This window comes from Erpetoichthys calabaricus, chromosome 8, assembly GCF_900747795.2.
Source record: "Erpetoichthys calabaricus chromosome 8, fErpCal1.3, whole genome shotgun sequence".
Lineage (NCBI taxonomy): Eukaryota > Metazoa > Chordata > Cladistia > Polypteriformes > Polypteridae > Erpetoichthys > Erpetoichthys calabaricus.
In genome coordinates, this window is record NC_041401.2 from 22,825,661 (window position 1) to 22,853,539 (window position 27,879).

At 42.0% G+C, this 27,879-nt stretch overlaps 1 protein-coding gene and 1 long non-coding RNA gene across 2 annotated transcripts in view; both read right to left on the reverse strand.

Annotated features, from left to right (window-relative positions):
• LOC127528936 (uncharacterized) overlaps positions 1–27,879 on the reverse strand; it is a 269,154-nt gene that overhangs the window by 1,092 nt on the left and 240,183 nt on the right. The window lies entirely within an intron of this gene.
• Positions 9–27,249, reverse strand: LOC114642744 (retinol dehydrogenase 7). The gene is made up of 5 exons (XM_028791572.2): positions 27,101–27,249; positions 17,649–17,963; positions 11,903–12,161; positions 3,134–3,297; positions 9–403 (listed from the first exon to the last, which is right to left on the reverse strand). The coding sequence occupies exons 2-5, from the start codon at positions 17,959–17,961 to the stop codon at positions 180–182; spliced, it is 960 nt and encodes a 319-aa protein (XP_028647405.1). The 5' UTR covers positions 17,962–17,963; positions 27,101–27,249; the 3' UTR covers positions 9–179.

The following is a 27,879-nucleotide window of genomic DNA, read 5'->3' on the forward strand; positions in this document are numbered from 1 at the left end:
ATATATACTATGTTTGTGATGAAGTAATTTAATTTTGACTTGAAAAATACTGAACTAATGCTTTAACAACAATTTCAAATAGATGCATTGGGGATTATGCATAATTTCTTCCCTTCTGTTGGGTAATAATTGGGCACCACACCTTCCATGCAGACAGTTCCACTAGGGTAGCATTAACTTCAGACAACAGCCTTGGCTGGCTTTAAGGCCTTCATGGTCATCACATAGTCAGAGATCACAGTGGGCATGTAAGACAGAGGAAGCCAGAAGAACTTAGCATCCCAGCCTGGTGAGTAGCGGGTTCGTGGATGCATGGCGGCGATGGCGTGCTCCATGCAGCTCACGACTTTCATCAGGTTGGCGTCAGGCAGTTTTTTCAGCGTCTCACTGGATAACTTCAGAGCTGTCAAAAAACAGGGGACACCGAGAAGGTTAGATAGAATCTGATTTACAAGGATGCATATTACCCAAAATCTGATCTCTGATCAGCACATGCATAAAAGGTTAATACACTGGACTGTAAACCACAAGGTTACCAATTCAATCCAACCACCTCTGTGTGCTCAGGAGTGAATTGCTCAAACCGCCAGAGCCCCAGTTAGAGAAATGAGCATAGAAAACATCTTAGGATGATGTATGCTATGAAAGGCACTATATAAAATCACAAGATTGCCAATTCAACGCCCAACACTGATTTGCCATGTGGGCCATTACAGCTTGAATTGAGGCACGGTGTTCAAAGTAGGTAATATGGTGTGCCACATAAAACCTGGAATTGCCAGGCTAATAGTACTACCTTGGGGGTCTAGTTTAACTTCATGTGCACAATAGATAGAACTTTATTTGTACCTGGAGAAAAATTTGGCTTTTTTCAGAAGCTCTTTAAATAAATAGGCAAATAAACAAAAACCTGCCCAATTTTAATACTTTGGCATTATTCTGGACACCCTCTTCTGTCTATTGTATAAGGGTGTACTCACATTTGCAATTCGTTCCATGCCCAAGCACGTCAGTCTGCATGTGACCCTGCAAAGTCTAGTTCGTTTGACTAGTGTGATCGCTCCGTGCTGGGCCAACTGTACCGTGGCCTGGCTCGCTTGGAAGAGGTGGGCCCAAGCGTGGTTCAGTAGCATTCTGAAACAGTTTGATTGCTAAATGTGCCCGAACATGGAAAACAGACATGACATCAATGATGCGACAAGTCAGATGGTGCAAGTCTCATTTCGTTCAATACCATTTGAGTTAAAAGCAGGTTTTTATTCTCACCTTACGCATGAACGTGAATTGTTGTTGGCAAGAAAAAGCTGCAAATTCCTCACTTAACATCATCTCCATAAAAATCTTTTTGTACGTGCAGCACAATTAACAGCAAAACACTGAGCTGCACACTCAATAAATATGTAAGAGGGTACAGCTTTATTCTGCCCTACACGACTCCAAAACAAAAAAAAAAAACACAAAATAAGGAAAATCATTTTGCCATGAATGCTGTTGTTCTATGTTCAGATCTTGTTTTAGCTTTACACAAAGTTGCATGGTCATGACGAAAGTGTGCCTGGGGTCACAACGTTAAGCGCAGTGCAGGCCAGCAGGGGAGTAGGAAGGGGGGACAATTGCGCTTGGGCATGGTACAGAACAAGTGTGCCTTGTGCGAGTACACCCTAATTGTCACCTATAAAAAAGTGGAGAAGGAGAATATGGAGCTGTAGGCAGTGAATCTGTGTGACGCCACCTGCTGTCAAATGACGATAAGAACAGAGAATGGAGACAATAACATTGGCACACCACACTCTGCTTTGGAATAAGACAGAGCTATGCTGTGTAACACTGAATGGCCAGCAGAGGGAGACACGTCCTATACTACATATGCACACTCTTAACATAGGAAGTGTCTCCTGCACCAATCCTGGTGTCCGCTCTAGGTGTGGTGCAAGGCAGGGATGAATCCTGGCACAGTAAATCCACTCCAGTGTCACCACTTAACCTGTGTGTCTATGTGATGTGGCAGGACATGGGACGGATGTGCCACCTCCTCAGAGACCCTGATGCCAAAGCTATGAGCCAGCACTGTAAAGCTGCTGAACCACCCCTTACAATTCAGGCTTAATCTCATATTGCACTGTAACAGCTTTAATATTCAACAAGAATGTCTGCATGATACGCAGCTCTATGTGAGGCTGGATTCGACTTCTCTTACACCTCCATCAATTTTTTTCTCTTGCTTGGTTGAGATTGAGGCCTGGATGTCCAAGAACTTCCTCAAGCTGAACAGCACCAAAACTGAAGGTCTTTTAATTGGCACCCCCCATCAACTTCGTTCCTCTGTAAATTGTATTTCCTTTTCTGACCGTACCATTACCCTCTACCCTACTGTTACAAATCTGGGTGTCAAGTTAGACTCCCATCTGTCATTTGATATACATATCCATCACCTTCGTAAAACTGCATTAATTCATCTCTGAAACATAGTCAAACTCCGTCCCTACCTCTCCCTCTGTGATGCTGAAAAGCTGGTTCATGCCTTTGTCTCATCCAGACTGGACTATTGTAATGCACTCCTCATCGGGATACCCAACAAGAGCCTTCAAAAGCTCCAACAAATTCAAAATAGTGCTGCAAGAATCCTGATGAGGGTGTGGAAATATGAACATATCTCACCAGTCCTTCGGTCACTTCATTGGCTTCCTATCCATCTCCGTATCGAATACAAACTCTGTTTGTTCACTCACCAGTGTATTCATGGAAATGCTCCACAATATCTTAAAGAACTCCTTATATTACAATCCACTACAAGAAACCTCCGTTTTACAAATACCTACAGCCTTCGCCCCCCTGTGACCAAACTTCATACAATGGGTGACCGAGCCTTTTCAGCCGCTGCTCCACGGCTCTGGAATGCTCTACCAGAGAACCTGAGAACACAGCAGATTGTGGGCTGTTTTAAATAACAGCTAAAGACTTTTCTATTTAGGAAAGCTTATTAACAAGAATGCTATAATTATTGTTGTTTTGTCTCTGTTTTTATCTTGCCTTGCCGTTGTTTAATCTTTTTATGTTGCACTATGAGATTTACTGATAATGTAAAGTGCCCCTATAAATAAAATGCATTATTATTATTATTAAGAAGATTCACCTTTTTCTAGAAAGTCACTTCCATAGTCTTCTTTAATGTTCCCAGGTAGCCTCTCCCAAATTCTACGAAGGTTCCTTTCTATGACGTCACTGTCTGTTATGGTTGTTTTGAAAAATCCAGGTTCAATGCAGCAAACTTTCACTCCAAAAGGTTTCATATCTATTCTGTAATTAGAAGAAATTGAAAAGGTGACATTCAGTCCTGGTATAAAGTAGAACATTAAGGACTTCAAAAAAAAAAACTCAAATTGCTGTCATTTAGGAAATGTTCAGGTAAATAAGATCGATGTGCTTTATTGCGTTCAGTGGTCTTTTCTCATTAAAATTGTTCAAATGTTCTGAAAGGTTGATGTAAACAGCTCTGTGTGATGATCAATGTGACAGGAACTCTTGTATTATATAAACTGTAAAGCCACATGTTTGTGGAAACCTGACCATCACACCCATATCAGCTTGTTGGACATTCCATTCCAAAGCCATGGGCATTAATACAGTGCATCCGGAAAGTATTCACAGCGCATCACTTTTTCCACATTTTGTTATGTTACAGCCTTATTCCAAAATGGATTCAATTCATTTTTTTCTTCAGAATTCTACACACAACACCCCATAATGACAACGTGAAAAAAGTTTACTTGAGGTTTTTGCAAATTTGTTAAAAATAAAAAAATTGAGAAAGCACATGTACATAAGTATTCACAGCCTTTGCCATGAAGCTCAAAATCAAGCTCAGGTGCATCGTGTTTCCCCTGATCATCCTTGAGATGTTTCTGCAGCTTGACTGGAGTCCACATGTGGTAAATTCAGTTGATTGGACATGATTTGGAAAGGCACACACCTGTCTATATAAGGTCCCACAGTTGACAGTTCATGTCAGAGCACAAACCAAGCATGAAGTCAAAGGAATTGTCTGTAGACCTCTGAGACAGGATTGTCTCGAGGCACAAATCTGGGGAAGGTTACAGAAAGATTTCTGCTGCTTTGAAGGTCCCAATGAGCACAGTGACCTCCATCATCCCTAAGTGGAAGAAGTTCGAAACCACCAGGACTCTTCCTAGAGCTGGCCGGCCATCTAAACTGAGCGATCGGGGGAGAAGGGCCTTAGTCAGAGAGGTGACCAAGAACCCGATGGTCACTCTGTCAGAGCTCCAGAGGTCCTCTGTGGAGAGAGGAGAACCTTCCAGAAAGACAACCATCTCTGCAGCAATCCACCAATCAGGCCTGTATGGTAGAGTGGCCAGATGGAAGCCACTCCTTAGTAAAAGGCATATGGCAGCCCGTCTGGAGTTTGCCAAAAAGCACCTGAAGGACTCTCAGACCATGAGAAAGAAAATTCACTGGTCTGATGAGACAAAGATTGAACTCACATTTGGAGGAAACCAGGCACCGCTCATCACCAGGCCAATACCATCCCTACAGTGAAGCATGGTGGTGGCAGCATCATGCTGTGGGGATGTTTTTCAGCGGCAGGGACTGGGAGACTAGTCAGGATGAAGGGAAAGATGACTGCAGCAATGTACAGAGACATCCTGGATGAAAACCTGCTCCAGAGCGCTCCTGACCTCAGACTGGGGCGACAGTTCATCTTTCAGCAGGACAACGACCCTAAGCACACAGCCAAGATATCAAAGGAGTGGCTTCAGGACAACTCTGTGAATGTCCTTGAGTGGCCCAGCCAGAGCCCAGACTTGAATCCGATTGAACATCTCTGGAGAGATCTTAAAATGGCTGTGCACCGACGCTTCCCATCCAACCTGATGGAGCTTGAGAGGTGCTGCAAAGATGAATGGGTGAAACTGGCCAAGGATAGGTGTGTCAGGCTTGTGGCATCATATTCAACAAGACTTGAGGCTGGAATTGCTGCCAAAGGTGAATCGACAAAGTATTGAGCAAAGGCTGTGAATACTTATGTACATGTGATTTCTCAGTTTTTTTAATTTTAATAAATTTGCAAAAACCTCAAGTAAACTTTTTTCACGTTGTCATTATGGGGTGTTGTGTGTAGAATTCTGAGGAAAAAAATGAATTTAATCCATTTTGGAATAAGCCTGTAACATAACAAAATGTGGAAAAAGTGATGTGCTGTGAATACTTTCTGGATGCACTGTATGGAGAGCAAACATTTTGGAGTGTGTCTGTGGGAATTTGTGCCTATTCAGCCACAAGAACATTTGTTGGGTCGGCTACTGAGGTTGGACGAGAAGTCCTTCTAACTGATCTACATAATTTAAAAGTGCATTGTGCTTTTTGGTACACTCCACCACTTCCAGCTGTACATGTTCAGGGCTACCAGTGCTGTAAGATTTTCTGTGTACCTGACCTGCAAGACTGAAGTCAGTTCAGGACCATGGCAATGGCTTTTGTGATTGGGTAACTAGTTTTAAAAGGGGACAAAGTATTTGAGAATACCAGAGGAGTATGTGAGGAACGCCCAGAATATGTATGAGCAGAGTGAGGACTCGGGTAAAAAGCAGTGTTAGGGTAACAGACAAGACATCAGTAGAGGAGGTCTGCACCAGGGGTCTTCTTGAAGTAATTACCTCTTTGATCTGGTGATGTATTTGTTGAGTCGTGGAATAAAAGACCAATTCCCCACTGTTGCAGGCTTTTTGACGATGACATCGTTTTGTGTAGCACCAGAAAAGAGGAAAGGGTGAGGAAGTTATAAGAATGGAGAGAGACTTTGGAAGATTGAGAGTAGAAGATAAATAGGAAGAAGAAGAAGGAATATGGGAGGTTTAATGATAATCAGGATTCAGAAGTGAGCCTGCAGGGAAAAGCCATTGAAAAGAGTGGATAAGTTTAAATATTTAGGATCAGTGGTAGACCAAGATGGAAAAGTGCAGTGTGGATGGACTATTGAAAGAAGGTATCAGGAGTGTTGTGTGATCACAGAATTTGGGTGAAGTTTAAAGGTGAGGCTTTTAAGACAGTGTTGAGACCAGCAATGATGTATGTAGCTGTGACATGGCCAGTAAAGGGAGCGTAGGAGAAGAAGTTGGATGTGGCAGAAATGAGAATGTTGAGATGGATGTGTGGAATTACAAAAAAGGACAGAATAAGAAATGAGACAATCAGAGGTACAATAAAAGTGTAGGAGAGATATCTAAGAAAGTATAAGAAAGGAGGTGGAAGTGGTATGAACAAGTGAGGAGAAGAGACAATGAATATGTGGGCAAAAGAGTGATGGGGGTGGAGGTACAGGGGAAAAGAAAGTGAGGGAAAACTAAAGTGAAGGTGGATGGATAAAGTAAAAGATGATCTGAAGGAAAAGGATCTGAATGAGGAGGAGGTGCAGGACTGAGCTGTATGCAGAAGGTTGATCAAGCACACCAATCCCACATAAAAGTGGGAAGAAAAGAAGAAGAAGAATAAAAAACAGGGAACTGACATAGGGGGTTATTAGTGAAGCCAACCCCCTGACCAAAGTTGTAATTGTAACATCACTGCCTTCATAGTGTATTTAAGTGGGAGTTCCAACCTGTCACACAATTGGTGTTCCAGTTCATCCCAAAGGGGCTCAGTAGGGTTGAGATCAGGGCTCTATGCAGGTAATTCGAGTTCCTCTCTGTTTTTATGGTGCACAGTCATACTGGAACACAAAAGGACCTTCAACATACTGTTGCCTTCAACACAATGTCTTTGGCCAGGTTTATACTTCACGCAACGCGATGCATGCAGCAGCGGACGCTCCTGCTACCCAAGTGTTGTAGTGTTTATACTTGCGTGCGTACTTTACGTAAATCTGGAGGAATCTGCCAGGTGGCAGTGCGAGATATTATCACGGTGAGAACATGTTCGGCTTCTCTGTGTTGTAAATTGCCTCGAACACCCATTAAATTCTGATGACACCTTACCGCAATATCTCTGAAAAGGATGTTTATTGATTAAATCCAGGGATGTGTCCATTCCAGCAAGCATTGGGCACGAGTGAGAAACAATCCCTGGACGAGGCCTCAGCTCATCGCAAGGTGAACACAAGCACACACATACACTAGTGTCATTTTAGCGGCACCAAATCCCCAAATCTGCATATCTTTGGAAGGAAACTGGAGCACAATGAGGAAACCCAGCAGGAAAAGTGTAAACTCCAGGCAGGGAGTATCAGCGACGTGACTCCCTGCAAGATAGCAGCGCTAACGCTCCACTACTGTGTCACCCCATGTGTGTAATTATTAACAGTATTCATTATTTAAACGAAATTACCGATTTATCTGTAAAATGTAACATACATACTTTAATGCTTTTCATCATGAATGTGATATCAAGTATAAATCTAAGGATTCTAAGTGTGCAGAGAGTTGGAATATCATACATTTAATGTGCTCAGTGTGGCGATCTATTGCTGTCGATTCGCTGCTGTCAGGACCGGAGGAAGCCCTAGAAAAAAAGATGGCACAGAAGACGGTATGTGAGACTTTTAAAACGTATCGTGTAGTTACGATCGGGAATATGCAACGCTTGAATATAAAAGCACCACGAATACATCTGTATGTCGGCATTTTGCTTCACCACATCGAACCATTTATCAAATATCAAAGCACGCACACCGATCTCGTAGGATCCGCAAAGCTTTCTGTCACATGTAAATAGTAAACAGAGACTCTGACGTCAAATTCCAACTTTTAGCACACTGCGCCCCCCGACTTTTTGCTGGTACTGCAAATCGCGCACGCATTGCGTAAATTTCTGAGGACCTGCTCAGAGGACGCATCAAATGTACGCTCAGGACGCGTGTCGACCATGATGCGGGCGCGTACGCGTTCTGAGCGTGAAGTATAAACGAGCCCTTTGTGTGCTATTGCATTAACAGTATCCTTCACTTGAACATGTGTGGAGAAAAGCAACCAAAGGTCACCTCTGGCTGTGTTCTGCATTGACAGGCTAAGGGAACCGAAGCTCTTCAGTAGAACTTAAAGTGAAGTCTTCAAAAATCTCAAGAAAAAGTGGATCCAGCAGAATTCAATGCGTGTAACAGTGACTCATGAATTCAAGGACATCACAGGGAAGTGCATTCAAAATGGACACTAGGAAAGAGCAGAATGTACAGCACAGTACTGAATCATGTAATTAATCTCGATGTTAACTCTGGTTGTTTCTTGGGCTTGGGATTATAAGTAAGAATGGTTAACCCTGAGTAGTACTTGGGTAAACGGTTCATAAACTGTTTGGATGAGTTACACTGCGTCAAGCCATTCTGCAGCCATCTTGTGGATGAAATACTATCATACTGCAAAACAAATCAATAATTGTTCTATGCATTCTGACACTTTATAGTAACTCATCAATATTTATGGTTGGAGTGGAGCCTTCAACCAAAATTCACAATGGCATATAAATGAAAAGCTGTAACATTAGTTTTAGAGCAAACTGAAACTGAACTGTTAGTTGAATCACGTGATAGTGATAACCATTGTGTCTTGGTCATCAGACACTGCCAAGCATAGTAAAACTGATCATATGTTACTGTATGAACTAACCACTACAATATGCCTGGTGAGTTCAGTTGTGTGAAGGTTCACCATAGTGCTAGTACCGTAAGAGCATGGCAAAATGCCAAAATAATTGTGATCACGTGGAAGGACAACGAAGATACTATCCCCCTAAGCAGTGTTCACAATGAAGCAACTTGCAATTGTTGTGTCAGGGAAATGAGGAACTCACTAATAATTGCACTGTGGTAACAGACAAAAACCCAATGGGCGGAGGTGATATTTTACTTTCTTAAACGTGAGCAATAGAAAAAATATTATAAGAAAAGTAAGCAAAGAAACACTCTTCTACCATCCTGATTGTGACGTTGAGCGATTGTTTATCGGTTGAAGGCTACACTTCACTCGTCAATGAGTTACCTTAGACTGGCAAAATGCATAGAAATATTCAGGATCTTTGCAGCATAATGTTAGCTGTATTACGTCTAACTGTATTACGTCAGACCATTTTTCAATATAACAGTCAGATCCCTGTTGACTCTCCAAAAATCAGCCAGCCATTTTCTAACCTGCTTAGTCCTAAATAGGGTTGTGGTTGCTGGAGCCTATCTAAGATAGCTTAGGGTGTGTGAAGACGAGGGGAGTGGGGGTGGGGGCACAGACACCCAAATCCCCAAGCACAATATCATATCACAAGTTCATATCAAAGGGTTTTTTTGTTACACAAGTACCTTGTTCAATGAAGGCTGAATTAAATGATGAATTCCTCTTACTTTCTCTCTCCCTCTCTCTCCACCGCCCTGCTACTCCTCCAGTCAAGTGTTGCCTGTTTCCAATCCCAGCTCCAAGTCGTCTGAACAAAGCAGTGTGGTCCCTTTTATTAAGGACTTGGGAGTACTTCTGGACCCAGGACTTCTCCCGTTGGAAGCACTTCCGTGTTGTACAGAAGTTCCAAATAGTAGGGAGTGTAACTCTCTATAGTGTCCTCTTGCGGCACCCACAGACCTGTGCTAGTGGACTACAATTCCCAGCATCCCCTGCTATTGTCCGAACAGGCATTGATATCCAGGGCTGCAGCCATCTATCTTCCTAGGGGAATAAACAGCCCCTAGAGGCAGTCTTTCTCTGTCATTCCCTTTGATGCCAGCCAGGGAGGGTATTGTAAGTATGTCTGATCGGGACACCTGTCCATCCAGTTGGGGCTTCCCTTCCAAGCAAGGAATCTTCTTCTCTCTTGGTCGGGATGTCCGTCCATCCACCTGGGGCCTCTTGTCTGGGTAAGGAACCTTCCCATCTCCTAGTCGGGATGCCCATCCATCCCGCATGACATTTAAAGGCCCAAGGCAGGAACTAACCGTGGACAGGGTGCCAGTCCATCGCATGGCTAACACACACTCACACACACATCCCAGCCACACAATAGGGCCAATTTAGGATCACCAATCCACCTAACCTGCATGTCTGTGGACTGTGGGAGAAAACCGGAGCACCCGGAGGAATCCCATGGAGACAAAGACAGCATGCAAACTCCACACAGAGAGGACGCAAACCCTGGTCTTCTTACTCCAAGGCAGCAGTGCTACCATTGCACCACCCAGGTCCAAAAGTGTCAAATTACAAAAAAGATTTCCAGATAGAACTTGAAGAGCAATTGTCCCTAAAGCAAATAGCTTAAGCTGCATAAAATATAAAAGATGAGAGGAAAGGTCAAGAAGTAGAAAAATGTGAGGAATCAATGGAATGTTAACCTTAGGGAATGAATGAACTAAAATATGACACACCAGGACAAAAAAACTATACACTGCAGGACAGACCCGAAACGTGCAAAAACGTGCCTGATGTGTTCAAGGAACAAAAATAACACATCCACAGGCCTATCAATATGTGGGCTGGAATATCGACGGAAATTGGGTTTGTTGGGAATTTGGATTTTTGGATACCAAAGACATGTTGATTGACATGTTGATGTTCTCCTAGTCAGCAGGTGACAGTGTTTGGTTAATGTCACATACCAAGCCATGTCACAGCAGAGGAAGTAAGATTGTGCTGATAGATGAAAAGTCGTGTCTGTTATTACTGACTTTCAAGAGGAAAAATAGAGTGGAGTGTCAGACCTATTGACCAAAAGTATTGAAGGAATGTTGAGCACAATATTCTCGTGAGTGGGGTGACATACATGATGAACAATAGCACTGCAAATAGTTTTGCACGTCTTTCTTGCACTTTGATGACGTGCTACATCAAATTCAGCTCTTCCCTCACCATTCTTGCAATAACATAACCAGCATCTCCTCAAAATTAATCACTTTGGCTAAACGGTGCACATATTTAGAAAAAAATTCTTCACACTGCATGCAGCAAACAGTGAAAAGCCAACACAGATCAGCCTCACGCAGGGGTCTTCCACCAAATCTGATGTCATTTTCATTTCACAGCAAGTACAGACCAGCCTTAAATTCACAGAAAAAGAAAGAGTGGAGGAAAGATCCCACTGCCAGACTGACTACACTGATAGCATTGGGATATCTAAAGGAGCGTTTATATTCCAAAATGCATGTGCAGTTGACGTACACAGGATCATTCACACACAAAAATATACAGGCATGTGCTCACAACATTATTACTAAAGAAATTACACACAGACCCTCACGCCTGCACAAACATGCAAAGTATAAACAGGCTGTTTCAGGCTGCAGGGGTTCCGAGGCCACAACACCACCCAGCCCCTACTGGGCATTCTACCTAAGATGAATAATCTAAACCTAACATAAATGATCTAAGCAGCACCCCAAACCCTTGACACAACTGGCACAACAACGGTCACAGGTTCAAATATAATTATTTTGATTCTTTTCAGTACCGCTACTGGCTCTTCTAGAATCATTTGGCACAGCACACCACAACAATAAGAATAAATGTCTTCCTCCTTCTCCATCCTACTCCTCTGCGTCCAAGAAAGTATTGTTCTTTGCCTTCTGACTCTGACTCACTGAAGTGGGACAGAATGATTCCTTTTACCCAGAACCCAGGAGTACTTCAAATGTTAGGAGATGGTCCTTTGGAAGCATTTCTGCGTCATGTAAATGTCCCACAAAGTAAGGATCACAGATCTATACAGGACCCCCTGGATGTACCCATGAAACACAACAGAGACACCCTGCCACACTACAGACTCCCAGCAAGCCCTATGGGTGCCTGTACAAGTGCTGTAAACAAGGGGTGCTGCCATTTCGTGTCTCAGGGGAACAGATAGCTCATATATATTCTCTTTCCCTGTCTTTCTGGTATAATGGCCTCCAACTCTACTTGGAAGACATTGACTACAGGGGTCATCTTACCTGGTGCAGTCATTGAAGGCCTCCACAGCATATTTAGAAACACAGTAGGGTCCACCGACTGGACTGATTCGTCCAAACACGCTGGCCATGTTCACGATTCTCCCACGGGCTTTTTTGATCAGCTGAAGCACACTCAGTGTCACCTCAATCACTCCAAAGGTGTTGATGTCCAACATCTGCCTGTAATCTTCTATGTTGAGCCAGTCACAGGATGCAGCGGGCACGGAGACGCCAGCATTATTGACCACTCCCCAGAGACCTAATAGTGAAAACATAAATCATTAAGACTCTAATCTGAATGACACACATAAATTATAAAGCAGTATGTGAATTCTACACAATGGAATGTGAAAAAGTTCAAGGAGGGCTGAATATTTTATACAGAGTTTTTTATGCTATGGCTATGTATTGATCTTTTAAGGTAGTACATCAATCTGCTAACTTCATGAAAGGGTACAAGAAGCAACTGGTTACATGTCATTTGCTGTCCCATTTCGAGCACAGGCAGGTGAAGTGACTTGCTCATGGTCACATGGTGTCAGTAGTGGGATATGAACCCACAAGCTCAGTGTTTGAAGTCTAAACCACCACACCATACTGCCTGCACAAATTCTTGCCCAGTCATCGTCCATGTGGAGCTTGCATGTTGGGTTAGTTTAATTAGCAATTCCAAATTGGCCCAGCGTTAGTGCAGGTCAAGATCCTAACAACCTTCCACCACCCTGAATTAATTTAAGCAAGCTTTAAAATGTTATGTTATAGGACATCGGCTAGACCTCTGCTCTTAAGTTTCTGTCTGGCAGTGTGACCGCCTTTCTTCTCCTTATCCCATCTCATGAAAAGCCATCTTTAACAACATCTTGGCATCCTGCGAAAACATCTCATTAGGTTCCCTAGCGTATAATTATATGACCACTGTAGCAGTTTGAATGTGAATGCCATCCATATTTACTTGCCCATGGGATGGACTTGATGAGCTCCTCGGCTTTCTGGATGATATCTGACTTCATCCTGTCAATTATCTGCATACACAATTTAAATACGAATATCGCCTGTACCTCACCCCTTGTAAACTTTATGCTATGCATTTGCCTGCTGATCTCATCTGCCACTTGAATCCTTTATCTCTCCTTGGCACTTTTTGTCATATGTTTTGGGACTGCCCTCCAGTTTCTTCCTTTTGGACAATTATTGCAGATTGCCTATCCAATATTTTTTCTGGTTATTATTCCCCTGGGGGGCACGGTGGTGCAGTGGGTAGCGCTGCTGCCTCGTAGTTAGGAGACCCGGGTTCACTTCCTGGATCCTCCCTGCATGGAGTTTGCATGTTCTCCCCGTGTCTGCGTGGGTTTCCTCCCACAGTCCAAAGACATGCAGGTTAGGTGCATTGGTGATTCTAAATTGGCCCTAGTGTGTGCTTGGTGTGTGGGTGTGTGTGTGTGTGTGCGCGCCCTGCGGGGTTTGTTTCCTGCCTTGCGCCCTGTGTTGGCTGGGATTGGCTCCAGCAGACCCCCATGACCCTGTTAGGATATAGTGGAATGGATGGATGGATGGATATTATTCCCCCTTTGCTTTATATATTTCTTCTCTTGGAGCCTTTTTCTTACCTTGACTCTTTTCCAGTAGAAGTTACTCTGACTTGGTGCCATTGCAGGGTAGCAAATCCATATGGGCCCTGACAGAGTTTTATATGAGCCAAAATATGGGCTCAGATTGTGCACCCAAATATCATATGGAACCCATATGAGTTAGTCAGTCAGTCATTTCCTAACCAACTTAATCTTGAAAATTATAGACCCATCTCTAACCTGCCTTTCTTAAGTAAAATTCTAGAGAAGGCAGTCATTATACAGTTAAATGAGCACCTCAATAAACATGCTATTCTTGATAAATTTCAGTCAGGTTTTAGAACAAATCACAGCACAGAAACTGCACTCGTTAAAGTAGTAAATGACTTGCGGGTAAATGCAGACAGAGGCCATTTATCTGTTCTCATCCTCTTAGATCTGAGTGCCGCATTTGACACCATTGATCATAATATTCTTAAGAATCGCCTTAGTCAATGGGTGGGCCTCTCTGGCAGTGTCTTAAATTGGTTTGAATCCTACCTGGTAGGGAGAAAATTCTTTGTTAGTTGTGGTAATTATAACTCAAAGACACATGATATCCTATATGGTGTTCCACAAGGCTCTATCCTGGGTCCACTGCTCTTCTCAATCTACATGCTTCCATTAGGTCAGATTATCTCAGGGCACAACGTGAGCTACCACAGCTATGCTGATGACACACAGCTGTATTTATCAATAGCACCTGATGACCCCAAATCTCTTGATTCGCTAACACAATGTCTAACTTGTATCTCAGAATGGATGAATAGTAACTTTCTTAAATTAAATAAAGAAAAAAACGAAATCTTAGTGATTGGCAATAATGGATACAATGAGGCTATTAGAAATAAACTGGATGCATTAGGATTAAAAGTTAAATCGGAGGTAAAAAGCTTAGGGGTAACCGTTGATTGTAATCTGAATTTTAAATCGCATATTAATCAGATCACTAGGACAGCATTTTTTCACCTAAGAAACATAGCAAAAGTTAGACCTCTTATATCATCGAAAGATGCAGAGAAATTAGTTCATGCGTTTGTTTTCAGTCGGCTAGATTACTGTAACGCACTCCTCTCAGGACTACCCAAAAAAGACATCAATCGTTTGCAACTAGTGCAGAATGCAGCTGCTAGAATCCTTACCAGGAAAAGAAAATCCGAACACATTTCTCCAGTTTTGATGTCACTACACTGGTTACCTGTGTCATTCAGAATTGACTTTAAAATTCTGCTTATGGTTTATAAAGCTTTAAATAATCTCGCCCCGGCTTATATATCGGAATGTCTGACACCTTATATTCCAAATTGTAACCTCAGATCCTCAACTGAGTGTCTCCTTAGAATTCCAAGAGCAAAACTTAAAAGAAGTGGTGAGGCGGCCTTCTGCTGTTATGCACCTAAAATCTGGAATAGCCTGCCAGTAGGAATTCGCCAGGCTAATACAGTGGAGCACTTTAAAAAACTGCTAAAAACACATTACTTTAACATGGCCTTCTCATAACTTCACTGTAATTTAATCCTGATACTCTGTATATCCAATTCATTATAATAACTATTCATTCAAAATCTGTACTAACCCCTACTCTCTCTTCTGTTTCCTTTTCCGGTGTCCTGTTGGTGGTGGCGTGCGCCACCACCATCTACCCAAAGCACCATGATGTCCCAACAATGATGGATGGATTAAAAGCCAGAAGTCTGTATGACCATCAGCATCAAGTGACTCCGTGAAAAACCCGAACTACAAAGAGGACTATTTCATTTATGTTAGGTAGAATGCCCAGAGGGGACTGGGCGGTCTCGTGGCCTGGAACCCCTACAGATTTTATTTTTTTCTCCAGCCTTCTGGAGTTTTTTTTTGTTTTTTCTGTCCACCCTGGCCATCGGACCTTACTCCTTTCTATGTTAATTAATGTTGTCTTATTTTAATTTCTTATTTTGTCTTTTATTTTTCTTCTCTTCATTATGTAAAGCACTTTGAGCTACTTTTTGTATGAAAATGTGCTATATAAATAAATGTTGTTGTTGTTGTTAATCCTGAATGGGGTCGCGGGGGTCTGCTGGAGACAACCCCAGATTGCATAGGGAACAAGGCAATAACAAACCCTGTACAGGGTGCCAGTCAATTGTAGGGCAAACACACACACACACATACACACACACATACACACCCACACACACACACACACTAGGTCCAATTTAGTTTGGCCAAATCACCTAACCTGCATGTCTTTAGACTGTGGGAGGAAATCAGAGCACCAGGAGGAAACCCATGCAGACACAGAGAGAACATGCAAGCTCCATGCTTAGAAGACCCAGGATGCAAATTGTAGTCTCCTTTCTACGAGGCAATAATGCTACTACTGTGCCACCGTACCACCCCAATATGGGTTAGTACAGTGTTAATGATTGCCTGGTACAGGTGTGCTGGGAATGAACAAAATCCTGAATATCTGGGCGGTAATTGAGGACTGGGTTGGGAACCCCTGGTATGGATGATATGCATTTAAGCTTTATCATTTAAAATAATAAAACATATATAAATATATGGGTTAAGGTCAGGTTAAGTTAAATACCTTCCTGAACAGACGAGTTTTCAGAAGAAGGTCTGATGAGATCACCGTCAAGAGTGATTGAGAAGGAGCTCATTTTCTTAGGTTGTGCTTTAGTGCCAATCTGCAGGAGTTCAGTTTTGTTGCAGTTTAATTTTAAAGAGTTCTACTCCATCCAGGTTTTAATTTCACTGAGGCAAGTAGTGTGCTGAGAAAGCTCTGATGAAGTTTCTCTTTTAACATTGAAAATAGAGTTGAGAGTGTCATCTGCATAAAAATGATAACCCAGTCCAAAGCTATGAATAACTTGAACGAAGGAAATCAAATAGATACAGAAGAGCAGACAGAACCCTGAGGAACTCCTTGTGTGACTGGCACTGAGCTGAATTTGCTTTTGCCAAGACTAACAGACTTTTGCCTGTCAGTCAGACAGGACTCAAACCACTGGAGGGCAGTGCCAAAGATACCCAGCATGTTCTCCATTCTGGACAGCAGAACGTCATGTCTGAGAGTGTCAAACGCTGCACTGCTGGCTAACAGAATTAATATGCTGGTTTGTCCAGAGTCTGACGCCATAAGCAAATCATTAGTTACCCGAAGCAGAGCAGTTTCACATCTGCGCTGTACTCTGAAACCCAACTGGAAGGGTTCGTTCAAATTATTAGAAGTTAAGTAATTGGTGAATTGGGAGGATACAACACACTCAGGAACTGTTGACAGAAAATGTAAGTGAGAGATGGGCCGAAAATTGTTAAGATTGTCAGCATCAAGACCGGACTTTTTTAACAGTGGGGTTACAGAAGTCATTTTAAGTGTTTGGCACAAAGCCGGTGTCAATGAATGTATTTATTATTGTTGTAACAGTCGTGATTATGGCATGAAGGCCGGATTTAAGAAGTGTGGTGCACATAGAGTCCAGTACACAGACAATCTACCTCATCTTACAAAGCAGGTCATTAACAAATGCAGACGAGAGGTTAATATTTAGAACAGGAGCAGGATGGAGTCAGCAGACAGGGAAAGATATAATTGGATGATGGATTTATGTTAGTTGAATTACTTAGATCCTTAATTTTATTACGGAAAACATGGAATAATTTTTCACAGACTTCAGTAGAGGAGGTAACTGGGTCAGATGCAGGTTGAAGCAGTTTATTAACAACAAAGAATAAAAGAAAATGTTAACTACAGGGAACAAAACAAAAAATTTTGACCACAAAAAAATAAAGTTATATGTTCCCATTCCATGTGCATGCACATGCATGGATCCCATTTAAATAAAGCTAGTCCACATGTTTTGGTACCCTTTCTCTCTGATTATTAACACACGGAGAAGGTGCAAACTCCACATTCACAGTACCTGTGCTGCAATTTGAACTCTGGAGTTGTTAGGCAGTGGGGATAACTACTGGGCCATCTCCTACCATGTATTAACGAAAAATAATTAAGTCATAGTCAGAAGAATACACACTGGGAGAACATGCAGACTTCACACCGAGAGTGGCTAAGCTGGGAACTAAACTCGGGTCCTGTGTGTCATAAGGCCACTGCTGTAGCAGTTTGAAGGCGAATGCCTTCCATATTTACTTACCGGCTTCCCCCACCGTGGACTTGATGAGCTCTGCGGCTTTCCGGATGCTATCTGACTTTGTCACGTCCAGATGAAAGGTCACCAATTTGTCAGATGTGCTCTTCTTCAGCTCATCCTGGCCCTTCTCGGTGAAGCAGCCTGCAAACACGCGGAAGCCCAACTGGTCCAAATGTTTGGCCAGTAGGTGTCCAAAGCCAGAATCACAGCCTGTGATGAAGACGTATTTTTTGTTGATTTCCGGGACTCGTCTTAATTCTCTCAGCCATCGGTAGAACAAAAAAATACAAACCAGGCTGAACAAAACCAACCACATTTCTAAAATGAAAAATAAAAAAAATAAATGAATAATTGTTATTCTTAAACCACTTCAGGCTCAATGAAAAATACAACTATTCAACTTAAAATTTTCTGTCACGCACATCTGTCTTGTTTAAAATTGTCCAAAATGTTTCCAGGGCAAGACTCAACCTGTGAACGTTGCAATCGAGCTCCAGCCTCACTGGGCCACATGTCCTGGGGGTGAACCAAATTAACAACGTTTTATACACAAATCTTTAAATGCCAATCAGACAGCCTTGGTGTCACAATCACTCCTGACCCATTAACAGTTGTGTTTGGTGGACTCTCAGAGAGGCTTAATGCGGAGAAGGACAAACTTAACTGTAATTGCCTTTACTTCACTTTTGGCACATAGACTTATCTTGCTTAACTGGAGAAATCCTAGGCCGCCTCTTTGAAGTCAGTGGGTAACTGATGTTATATATTAGTAAGGTATTTGCCCCCTGCTCGCTTTGCTCGCCAACCCCCCTTCCTGTGCTATGCGCCAGCCACTTCGAGTCTCTGCCACTCACGTTGTGAAGAGGGGGGCTGAATGCACCCTAAGGAGATGTGGCCGCTCCTCCTAAGCCCCCTCTTAAACGGTGATACAATGGGAAACAAATACAGTTTTTTTTTTACCTCCTCTTTGCTCGATCAGCTGCTGCTGCTGCCGTGCCACATGATCTGCATCCCGCACAGCGCTTTGAATATTTCAAAGCCTGTACAGCAGCTGTCCTACTCTTTGTCTTTTATTTCTGGCTCCGGGCCTGGTTAAATATCTTGAACAAATTCTCGTCTCACGGGAAGTGAGTTCTTGATATTTTTTAGTTTATAACTTAAAAATGGAATAAGAGTCTGAAAATCTAACAACATCACATTAAAGTTAAATAATTTCTGAGAAGAATGGTACCAAACATATATATGTAGGTTTTAAAATAATACCGATTTAAATCGTGACATAAAAAGTCACATAAAATCGTTCCACAAAATTGTTGCACTTTTAGGCTTAGGATTTTATATTTAGAGAGTAGATTTGAAATTGGAAAAAAATCAAATTCTCACTTAGAGGATCTATACAAAACGTTTTTAAAACCTGGCAGGATCTATTCAATAGCATTTTAGAATAAGCATTTAAATTAATTAATTGAGGAAGCAGATTCTCTTCCCTTTTTTGGTGGCTCTGAGGCTAGGGATATGCACTGGCAATCGGAAGGTTGCTGGTTCGAATCCCATAAATGCCAAAAGGGAGTCTACTCTGTTGGGCCCTTCAGCAAGGCCCTTAACCTGCAATTGCTGAGCGCTTTGAGTAGTGAGAAAAGTGCTATATAAATGCAAAGAATTATTAAAGAAAAGAATTATTTCTATCTATCTATCTATCTATCTATCTATCTATCTATCTATCTATCTATCTATCTATCTATCTATCTATCTATCTATCTATCTATCTATCTATCTATCTATCTATCTATCTATCTATCTATCTATCTATCTATCTATTAAAATTTTACTCTGTTGGTGTGGCTTTCTTAATTATGGGTAGGGGTTGATTTGATTTCAATCTAGTTTTGTAAAATTTGACATTCTTGTATGGAATGTTATTTGATTTTAATAAATCCAATAGTACCAGGCATATTAATACTGGAAACCTGCTGACCGATGCGTTTTGGTCCTTAATTCAGTTCGTGATTTCCAGAAACCAGTTAATTCAAATTAGGGCCAGTCCTAGTAGCAGAGTACACAAGACAGGAACCAACCCTGGATGGGATGGAAGTCCATGACTCAAATGCACACACGTAATTCACAGAATTCAATCGCAGACAAAGGCAGAATATGCCTGTTAGGTGAAGTTTGACATTTTATTTTGCTTTGAGAAAACATTTCTAATATGTTTGTCATTATAAAAATTGGAAGTTTTTGAAAATGTGAGATTACTTAGTTATAATTACATTGGTCCTATTAAGTTTGCATCATTTTTCAGTCATTATTAATACTACCTGTGCTATCCATCTTAGACAGGTTGAAATCTAACTAATCAATGTACAGTACACTGTTCTGTGATTGTACTGACAGATAGACTTGAGAGCACAAACAGAAGATGTGTGTAAGAACACAAAACAAAACAAATCAAAGGTTGTTAACAAAATTAAACCCAAGCCCAAAAATAGAATCCAAAATCAAAGTTGAAAAAACAAAAAGAATCTTGTTAAAATGTATTCTTTTAGGGTCTTGTTATCCACTGATCAGATAAAGAAAACTCAAAGCTATCCTTTAATCCTATCATGTCAAAAAATCATGGGTCACAACCTCAGAGGCCACACCCATAGAAACATTGGATGTTGGGTGATGCAGCAGGACAATAACCCTAAACATCAAAGTAATTCCACTACAGAATGGCCAAGACCAGACCATAACCCAGCAGACCAGACCATAATCCCATTCCTATGCTGTGGAATGACTTCAAGTGAGCTGCTCACACCAGATATCCTAAGAATATGGCTGAACTGGACTAGTTCTGTAAAGAAGAATGGTCTAGAATGCCTCCTGAATGTTGTGCAGTTCTGACCTGTAGTTACTGGAAGTACTTCTTTGAGATTATTCCGGTCAAATTAAATTCGGCCAGATATTAAACCCAAGGGTTCACTTACCTTTTTCACAGCCCACAATGAATGTCTGATAGTTTTGTTCAATAAAGATATGATGCTTTATTAGCATAAGCATATGACATTTGTGTCTAGACTTGTGAATCAGAGGAATATCAGGTCATAGTTTATGACCAATGAACGCAGAGAACTCAGTAATTCCAAAAGGTTCACAAACTTCTTCTTGCCAATCTATCCAGCACATCAAATATATATTTTTTCTTCTGCCCTTGCATCCCTGGCAAAACTTTGCTAACTCCACATTGCCATTATTCACTAAAAAATACTATTTTATTTGCTCATCTTTTTCACTCACCTATTAACTTTTCCTTTACTTATTTATTTTTGACAGCATTTTGGAACAGGGTAAATGATGGCCTGTGTTGTATGGGTGTGGCCTACACTGGTGACACAATGGGGGCGTGGTCTTGACAGCCATCATTAAAAGTATGAGCTGTGTCTGGAAAGTGTCTGCGCTTTGTTTCTGATAGGCTGGTGGTTCTCAGACTCAGTCCTGGAGACCCCATATGATTTTTTAAATTGAAGAAGAATCTGGAACACTTGAATAAAATCCTCATAGACCTTGGAACAAAGGACTCGTCCCCAGGTTATCGGAGTTATGGGGTACATAAATGACTTGGCAGAATCAGGTGTGAGGCTCAAACCAAACCCAGATGCAATGCTCGTTCATTATAGGCTCGGCTCATTCAAACTGCCAGATCAATTTAGATAACCAAAACGCACATTAAGGAGCTGCGGTCAGATCATCTGCTGGCTTGTTGCTGCTGACAAGCTGCATTTTCTGCTTGTCGCGCTTTGCGTCGATCACTTCAAAACCTATACAGCAACTGTCCTTTTGCCACTTCACGTCTCTGCTATTCAGGTTGTGAAAGGGGGGTCGCTGAACGTACACTAAGGAGAAGCGGTCGGATCATCTGCTGGCTTCCTGCTGCTGCTGCTGGCAAGCTGCATGTTCTGCTTGTAGGTTGTCATTGTTTTAAGAACTGGGAGCACATGAAGTGCGTCTGCCTAAAGCATTCCAACAACTGCTAGGTTAGATGTCCGTGAACTTGTTTTAAATGTAGTCTCACTGCCTTGTCTCACGTGACGTTAATATGTTTCTTGCAGAATGTCAAATTGTCTCGCGTGACGTTAAAGTGTCTCTCGTGGGACGTCAAATTGTCTTCCCAGAAGATCATGTCTCGTCCCCCTACTCTCCCTCCCAGGATTTTTTTTATAATATATATATATATATATATATATATATATACTACCTGTCCCCTGTGGAGCCGCCCACATAGTAGTGAAACAGAAAAATAATGTAATTTATATTGAGAACAATTGATATTGATAGGTTTCCTATCTGAGGGCCTCTTGATATACAATATTATTGGTTTTGCTATCAGGGGTAAGGACATATAGGTTTCTTGAGGAACTAACCCAGGAGAAAACAATACATATTGTGTATGTATATAAACACATACTGGGGATATCATTTCATAATGTCATATCCCTTTCACAATAGTAAACCACTCTTTCATAACGTATGATGCTTATCTATTCTGTTCATAATAAAGGATATGAACAGGAAATTAACTTTCAACATTAGAGGAAATGAATAGTCATAGCGTTTGAAATGTAAGAAATAAAAATGCCACCAGCCCACTGTCCCCCAAATGCCTTGGACCTAACTGTGAACCTTGGTAATGGTTAAGATGACAGCTGGGTTTGTGCAACATCAGCAGTAACTTTTGGAAAATAGAAAATGTCGGTTGTGGATGTAGGTGTTTATTGAATAAGTCACAGGTTTTATTTTGTTCATGTATTAACCAGCTGAGTAATGGATGTATATAGTGAGTTTTATTAACATATTGATTAATTAACACAGTAATAACGTATTTACCTATTTATTAATTTACTGAAAAACTAACAGGTTTTATCAATGTATTGAATAATTAACATGTTTTATTGATTAACATATTTACCTATTCTGCGGTGGGTTGGCACCCTGCCCGGGATTGTTTCCTGCCTTGTGCCCTGTGTTGGCTGGGATTGGCTCCAGCAGACCCCCGTGACCCTGTGTTTGGATTCAGCGGGTTGGACAATGGATGGATGGATGGATATTTACCTATTTATCTAGCTAAACAATGCCTAATACCCTGTTTACCTATGTGAACTTAACATTACTTACAATCCAAAGCACACATTGAGATCTCAAGATGTCGTCCTGCTTATGATTCCAATAAAATAACAGTGAGAGGTTGAGCTGTTAGTTACAGGGTTCCAAAACTGTGGAATGATCAGCCTACCACTATAAAAGGATGTCCCATCGGTCTCAGTCTTTAAAACTAGACTGAAGTCTCACAACTTTAGTCTGCTATACCCTGACTAGAGCTGCTGATTAGAAATGCATACAGCATCTCTCTGTGCTAGTCATTTGTACAGAAATATAAGCAATACAATATTTATAAATCGTTACTAACCCTCCTCTAGTCTGTTCTTCTTCTTGGTGTTTGGACGTGGCACTTGGTATGCATTGCTATACTGCCAGGCTCTTTTCCTAACTATCAAAAAGTCATCGCTGAAATCATCAGATAGAAAGATTGGACGGCCAGCACAGACTGTACTATAGATTGCCCAGGAGGGGGTCAGTGGGCAGTTGACTGAGGTCTCCAAGACTGACACTGTGTCTGACTTTGTCTTTTGACTTTCTCTGCTATGATTGACTGTAGTTATTTTTCTCCAGGAATGCTGCTGACTGGAGTATTTTATCTCTTTCCACTGACCACTTCCGAACAGTTAATTAATGTTACTGGTTTCCATTTATTTTTCCATTTATGTTAATCAGTTTCTATTTTGTCTTCTGTGTTCTTCAACAAATCTTTGTCTTTATCTGTGCTAATTCTGCATTTAGTAATTTGTCAAATTTATACTTGCATTTTACCTGAGAATTTGTCACAGCATAATGTGTCTGGACTAAATGAAGAATGCTAATCAAAAATAAACTGAACTCAATTAAATGAGTAAATTGTTTTATCAGTTTACTTAAAAAAAACTACTTAACTTATATTTGTGAACATTTTATATTATTGTATAATGTGCAGTGAATATACTTGATTCCTAGTTTTCATCCTCTTTCTTTCTCTGTACGTTTATCATTCATTTGCTCAGAGGTTGATGCGCTTGCTGCTTCCTGATCAGCTCTTCTTTTCTCCACCCTAGCGGCCCGCTTCTTCTCATCTTTCATCTCCATCTTTTCGCGTTAAAACTGATTAAGTCAGTGTTTGTGTTGCAATTATTTTGTATGTTTTCTTTAATTCTTCACTTACGCTGGCATTTAAGTCTTCAATCTGCCTCAAGAATGATTTAAGATATTAAGAGGTAGGGGAAGTGACAGCAAAGGTGGTAGGGATGAGAACGGCACCCTACTGGCTGCTACCGAGAGTTGATTCTAGAATAAAATAAAATGAGGAATAACCTTGGAGGTCAATCATCACTCCAAAAGCAGATAGTAGACGTCATGTAGTATATGTGCACCACATTTCAGGTCAATAGGTCAAATGGTTTGCGAGCTACAGGTAATTTAAAATCCTGGGCACACAAATGGACAGCCATGGTAGCATATTATATAAGGAGACCATGCATGCATGTCAGTGGGTTTATCTTACAGACTTGTCAAAGGTAAGCACTACCACCCCTGGACACCAGAGGGTGCAGTCAATCAGTAACCGCCTTACCTCCTTTCCATTCACAGCTGTGAGGGCACCTGACCCCACCCCTTCTGATCCATGAACTATAAAAGCAAGGATCTCCCAGAAGGAGGTGTCTCATTTCAGAGAGGGCAACCTGCAAGATGGAGCTGTGGCCCTAAAACCTGACGGCATCTCACTACAGCCTTGCCTTATCCAATGGTATATTGTACCTTTTTTGTTAATCTTAGTACCATCACTTTCCCCAAGGCTCTGGATGTTGTAGGACTGTCTTGGTTGACACACCTCTGCAACATCGCATGGACATCAGGGACAGTGCCTCTGGATTGGCAGACCGGGGTGGTGGTCCCCCTCTTTAAGAAAGGGGACCGGAGGGTGTGTTCCAACTACAGAGGGATCACACTCCTCAGCCTCCCTGGAAAAGTCTATTCAGGGGTCCTGGAGAGGAGGGTCCGTCGGATAGTTGAGCCTCAGATTCAGGAGAAACAGTGTAGTTTTCGTCCTGGTCGCGGAACAGTGGACCAGCTCTACACCCTTAGCAGGGTCCTGGAGGGTGCATGGGAGTTTGCCCAACCAGTCTACATGTGTTTTGTGGACTTGGAAAAGGCATTCGACCGTGTCCCTCGGGGAATCCTGTGGGGGGTACTCCGAGAGTATGGGGTACCGGACCCCCTGATAAGGGCTGTTCAGTCCCTGTACGATCAGTGTCAGAGCTTGGTCCGCACTGCCGGCAGTAAGTTGAACCTGTTTCCAGTGAGAGTTGGACTCCGCCAGGGCTGCCCTTTGTCACCGATTCTGTTCATAACTTTTATGGACAGAATTTCTAGGTGCAGCCAGGGCGTTGAGGGGGTCCGGTTTGGTGGGCTCAGGATTGGGTCACTGCTTTTTGCAGATGATGTTGTCCTGTTTGCTTCATCAGGCCGTGATCTTCAGCTCTCTCTAGATCGGTTCGCAGCTGAGTGTGAAGCGGCTGGGATGGGAATCAGCACCTCCAAATCCGAGACCATGGTCCTCAGCCGGAAAAGGGTGGAGTGCCCTCTCAGGGTTGGTAGCGAAATCCTGTTCCAAGTGGAGGAGTTCAAGTATCTCGGGGTCTTGTTCACGAGTGAGGGAAGAATGGAGCGTGAGATCGACAGGCGGATCGGTGCGGTGTCCGCAGTAATGCGGGCTCTGCATCAGTCTGTCGTGGTTGAAATGGAGCTTCGCCTTGAAGCTCAGCTCTCAATTTACCAGTCGATCTATGTTCCTACCCTCACCTATGGTCATGAGCTTTGGGTAGTGACCGAAAGAATGAGATCGCGAATACAAGCGGCTGAAATGAGTTTCCTCCGCAGGGTGTCTGGGCTTTCACTTAAAGATAGGGTGAGAAGCACAGTCATCCGAGAGGAGCTCAAGAGTAGAGCCGCTGCTCCTCCGCATCGAGAGGAGTCAGATGAGGTGGCTCGGGCATCTGATCAGGATGCTTCCTGGACGCCTCCCTGGGAACACCTTGGGATTCTGGGCATCTCTGCTCAAGCTGCTGCCCCCGCGACCCGACCTCGGATAAGCGGAAGAGGATGGATGGATGGATGGATGGATTAGTGCCATCACGTGCCTGTTGTTTTTGTTTCTGCCTTACCAAGTAAATGGGGTGGGCCAGGTGGCACCCCAACATTTCGTTTGCAATCCTATGTCTCTACCTGTCAATGACAATATATATAAACCCCGATACCAAAAAAGTCGGGACGCTGTGTAACTTGTGAATAACAACAGAATGCAAAGATTTGCAAAATCTCATAAACCCATATTTTATTCACAATAGAACACAGAAAATATATCAAATGTTGAAAGTGAGACATTTTACTATTTCATGAAAAATATTAGCAAATTTTGAATTTGATGGTTGCAACACGCCTCAAAAGAGTTGGGACGGGGGCAGCAAAAGTCTGGAAAAAGATACAACAGTCGATATCAAATTTCAAAGGTTCCTTATCAAATTTAGAAGAGTTCATGTTAAATTGTAAAACGTTGATATCAAATATTAAAAGCCTGATATCAAATTTCTAAGTGCTGATATCAAATTTAAAACTATATGGTGTTAACGTTTTGAAAGCAGATACCAAATTTAAAGCGTTAAATTTTAAAATGGCTTGCTATGCTTCTAAGTCGCTGAGGAAACTGAGCGACTGCCGCCTGTCACACGCTCTCTCTCTCTCTCTCTCTCTCTCTCTCTCTCTCTCTCTCTCTCTCTCTTTCTCTCTCTCACTCTCACACACACACACACACACGCGCGCGCACACACTGTTTAGTCATCAGTTAAGCTGATATGGAAGTGTTTGAGCTACGCAGACTAACCGTTGTAATTGTGTCAAAGTTCTTGAGATCACACACAGAATCAGGAGTAGAGATCGAACTAAAGTCCCGGCGCTTTACTTTTCACAGCATCTGATCACTTGAGCTTTTCACGACCTTTTATCCGGAGGTGCTCTTTTTTCTAAGCTCTTTTAAAACGAAACTCAGCTTGAGTTTAGTAAAACTGGCCAGTGTCAAAGAGTTTTTTTATCAGAATAGAACCCGAAATCTAGATCGATTTGCTTCACTAAATTATTACTCGGAGTACCTCCAAACGGCGATCGTTCATTTTTATTGCGCTCTCAATTTGAATCTCATTTTTTTGAAATGCAAAGTAAAAAAAATAGTATAAAACACATCAGCAATCTCAACATAAACCAGAACATTAGTATGTAATAAATGTGCGCTCCTTGTTAACCGCAGAGACGCCAATTTCACTCCGAAAGCCACTTACTGTGCTTGTCTCCGCTGACCCGCTGTGCACTTCTGCGACGGGAGTCCCTCCCACTGTCTGCCTTTGCCCTTGGCAAGCGTCGCTAAAGAGGCGGAGCGAGGCTGGAAGTTCATGCAACAGCTTATTATAAGGCGGTTCAAGCTCACAAGAGTGGAACCGTTGCACAAGAGGCAATTAAAACAATCCCAGTATGCACTTCTGAATTGTATTTGAAAAATCCAGGCCATCTAATTCATTTATTTTTAGTAATTGATGCCAAGTGGATTGACTTCTGATTTTATTACCTTGAAATAATTGGGTTAAAGTTGAATGAACTAGAAGGCAGCGGGCTGAGGGATAAGAGGAAGTGTGCTTATCAGGAGTTAACTCTGTTTGATTTCTTGTCCTCGGGCAAACACGGCGGGGCCATCCAGGCACGCGTTACCAGTCTGATAAACAGCAGAAAATACTGTCCTGAAACCAGCACAACACCCCCTCATGGTGGCCCCAAACAGGATGGAAGTGTTTCTGAAATAACGCTACCTACCCTAACAAAAATGTTGGAATTACATAATCTTGTCAAAAGGTTCCACAAATAGCATAATTCATTCTTAAAAAAAAAAAAAAAAAAAAGTTGCAGTTTTACACATACAGTAGTGGAAAAAAGTTTTGGCAGTAACACAAATACGCTTTACAGAATTGGCTGCTTCAGTTTTTGTGGTGGCTGATCACATTGTTTTTATATTATTGTGATCAGATGCATATTAATTATTTGCAAAGAGCTTTATTAGCATAAACAG

Excerpts from the sequence above, each read along its gene's own strand:
- LOC114642744 (XM_028791572.2), bottom strand. The coding sequence starts at position 17,961 with ATGTGGTTGGTTTTGTTCAGCCTGGTTTGTATTTTTTTGTTCTACCGA. Across the intron at positions 12,162-17,648 it reads GTCCACGGTGGGGGAAGCCG|GTCTCTGGGGAGTGGTCAAT; the intron begins GTAAGTAAATAT and ends TTTCACTATTAG. Across the intron at positions 404-3,133 it reads AAGTGACTTTCTAGAAAAAG|CTCTGAAGTTATCCAGTGAG; the intron begins GTGAATCTTCTT and ends GTTTTTTGACAG.